We start from the raw sequence: 2,134 nt of genomic DNA, 5'->3' as shown, positions 1-2,134 counted from the left end.
CCTCTCTGCCCCCTCCTGGCAGGGAGTTGCCGAGGGCCAGGAGGTCTCCCCTCAGCCTCCTCTTCTCCAGGCTGAACCCCCCCAGTTCCCCCAGCCGCTCCCCAGCAGACCTGTGCTCCAGACCCTGCCCCAGCTCCGTTGCCCTTCTCTGGACTCGAGTCATTCAATGGCCTTTTTTTATAGTTAATATTTTTAATACTTGGGAGGAATCAGCTGAAACTTCTACCCAGAGGAGGGAGGTACAGGCAGGAGGAGCTGCCCTGGTTGCTGTGCAGCACAAGTCCTTCCCTGCCTGCACAAGGCTGCTTTGTGCCTCCACACAAGGGAAATCGTCCCTCGACAAAAGCGGTCGAGGGCTGGACTGCAACCAAAGCTGCTTTTGGAAGGGACATGTGCAATGAAGTCAGTAAAGAACAACAAAAAGTTTTATTAAACAGCAACAAAACCCAGAAAAACATCCCTCCTGGTTTGCTCCAGCCTGAACCAGCCCCCCGTGCTACTCCTCCCACCCCACAGCCGAGCTCAGCCCTCCCCAAGTGCCCAGCCAGGGGTCCCGGGGGTCCCTACGGCTTCTGGCTGAGCGTGGGCCCCGCTGTGGCGATGATGGAGGAACTGGCCAAGCTGCTGCCCAGTGTGATGAGCGTGGTGCCAGCCCCTCCGGGCAGCACACCCTGGGGCAGCAAGTGTCTGTTGGCCAGAGCCTCCCTGGCGTGGATGATGGTGCTGCCGTCGTCCACCATGGAGGGAACCCTCCCCAGGGTCTCCACTGCCCCCAGAGCGTGGCCGAGGGCCGCGGCACTCTTGGTCAGGCTGACCTTCTCCCCGATGTGTCCCAGGGGTCCATCACCCTTCACCGTGGCCAGTGTCGAGGTCAGGATGACCGTCTTGGAAGCAGTTTGCAGGACAGGTCCCACCTTGGAGTGTACCAGGCTGCTGGGAGGGCTGGGGGTGCTGGCCAGGGGGGAGGTGGCGAAGGTGACGGCACCAGTGGGAGAGCTGGCGGGTGAGGAGGAGGAGGAAGGCTGGATGCCCGGTAGTTTGAGGGGGACAGAGGTAGCCTCACCCATCACAGATTTGGTAAGCGCGGAGAGCTTGGCGTCCGACATGACATAGAGTGTCTTCATGGGGCTGGTGGTGGTCACTGCGGAGAAGGGGAGAGCGTGGTCAGCGGCTGTGTGGATGTGGTGCCCGCCCCAGGCTGCCGTGGTGTTCTGGTTTCGTCTGGGATAAAGCTAATCCCAGGAGTCGCAGGCTTTCAGACCGAACAGAAAGACCTGGCTTTGTCCGCTCTCTGGCACGGGGCCCCCAAAACAAACCCCAGCGCTGTCACAGCCTGGGCAAGGAAACCATGAGAGCCAAACTCTGGCACCAGCAGCACTGCTCCCCTGCTAGACTGCTCAGATCCCCCAAGAAAGTCCCTCTCCCTTCAGCATCCAATTTTCTCCCCCAAAAGTCCCCTCCCGTTGGGACAGGATGTGCAGGTTCCTCCTTACCCAAGCAATGGTCCGTCCTGTCCCCTCCTACCACACTGAACTCACGTTGCTCTCGGCAGCCCAGCTCAAGGCAAGCTCTTGCTCATCTCTGACATCTCCAGCTCCGTCCCACCCCAGGAGGCAGCTAAAATCCTTTAGGCTTTGTGAAATGAAGCCCTCTGTGCTCTAAGGCAACAGGAGAGGTTGCATCGCAGTGGCTACTCCATCTGAGTTAGTTGCCCAGCTGCATCTACAGTAGCCACAGCCCAGAGAGCAATAGAGGGGAGAGAGACTTCACTGAAATCGCAGAACCATTCAGGCTGGAAAAGCCCCTCGGGATCAGCGAGTCCAACCCTCAGCCCGACTCTACAAAGCTCTCCCCTACCCCACATCCCCCCCAGCTCATCCCAACGGCCCTGAAACCCCCCCAGGGATGGGGACTCCCCCCTCCCCGGGCAGCCTGTTCCACTCTCGGACCACTCTTGCTGGGAAACATTTTCTCCTCCTGCCCAGCCTGACCCTCCCCTGGGGCAGTTTCCAGCCATTCCCTCTTGTCCTGTCCCTGATCCCCTGGGAGCAGAGCCCAGCCCCGGCCTCTCTGCAATGTCCTGTCAGGAGCTGCAGAGAGGGATGAGGGCTCCCCTCAGCCTCCTCCTCCTCAC

General features: G+C 60.2%; 1 protein-coding gene across 2 annotated transcripts in view; it reads right to left on the bottom strand.

Moving 5' to 3' along the window:
* Nucleotides 1-206: 206 nt before the first annotated feature.
* KANSL3 (KAT8 regulatory NSL complex subunit 3) overlaps nt 207-2,134 on the bottom strand; it is a 23,563-nt gene continuing 21,635 nt past the window's right edge. The window contains exons 20-21 of one of the 2 annotated variants that reach the window (XM_026863105.1): nt 2,075-2,109; nt 207-1,221 (exon numbers count right to left, since the gene is read on the bottom strand). In XM_026863105.1, the coding sequence (XP_026718906.1) occupies nt 564-1,221; nt 2,075-2,109 (693 nt within the window). In that variant the 3' untranslated portion in view covers nt 207-563. The remainder of the gene's footprint in view (nt 1,222-2,074; nt 2,110-2,134) is intronic. The other variant, XM_026863102.1, reaches the window with a different exon arrangement.

This window comes from Athene cunicularia, assembly GCF_003259725.1.
Source record: "Athene cunicularia isolate RWA chromosome 22 unlocalized genomic scaffold, athCun1 chr22_part1, whole genome shotgun sequence".
Taxonomy (NCBI): domain Eukaryota; kingdom Metazoa; phylum Chordata; class Aves; order Strigiformes; family Strigidae; genus Athene; species Athene cunicularia.
The sequence above is the reverse complement of the archived record's forward strand: the minus strand, read 5'-3'. Positions and strand labels throughout refer to the sequence as shown.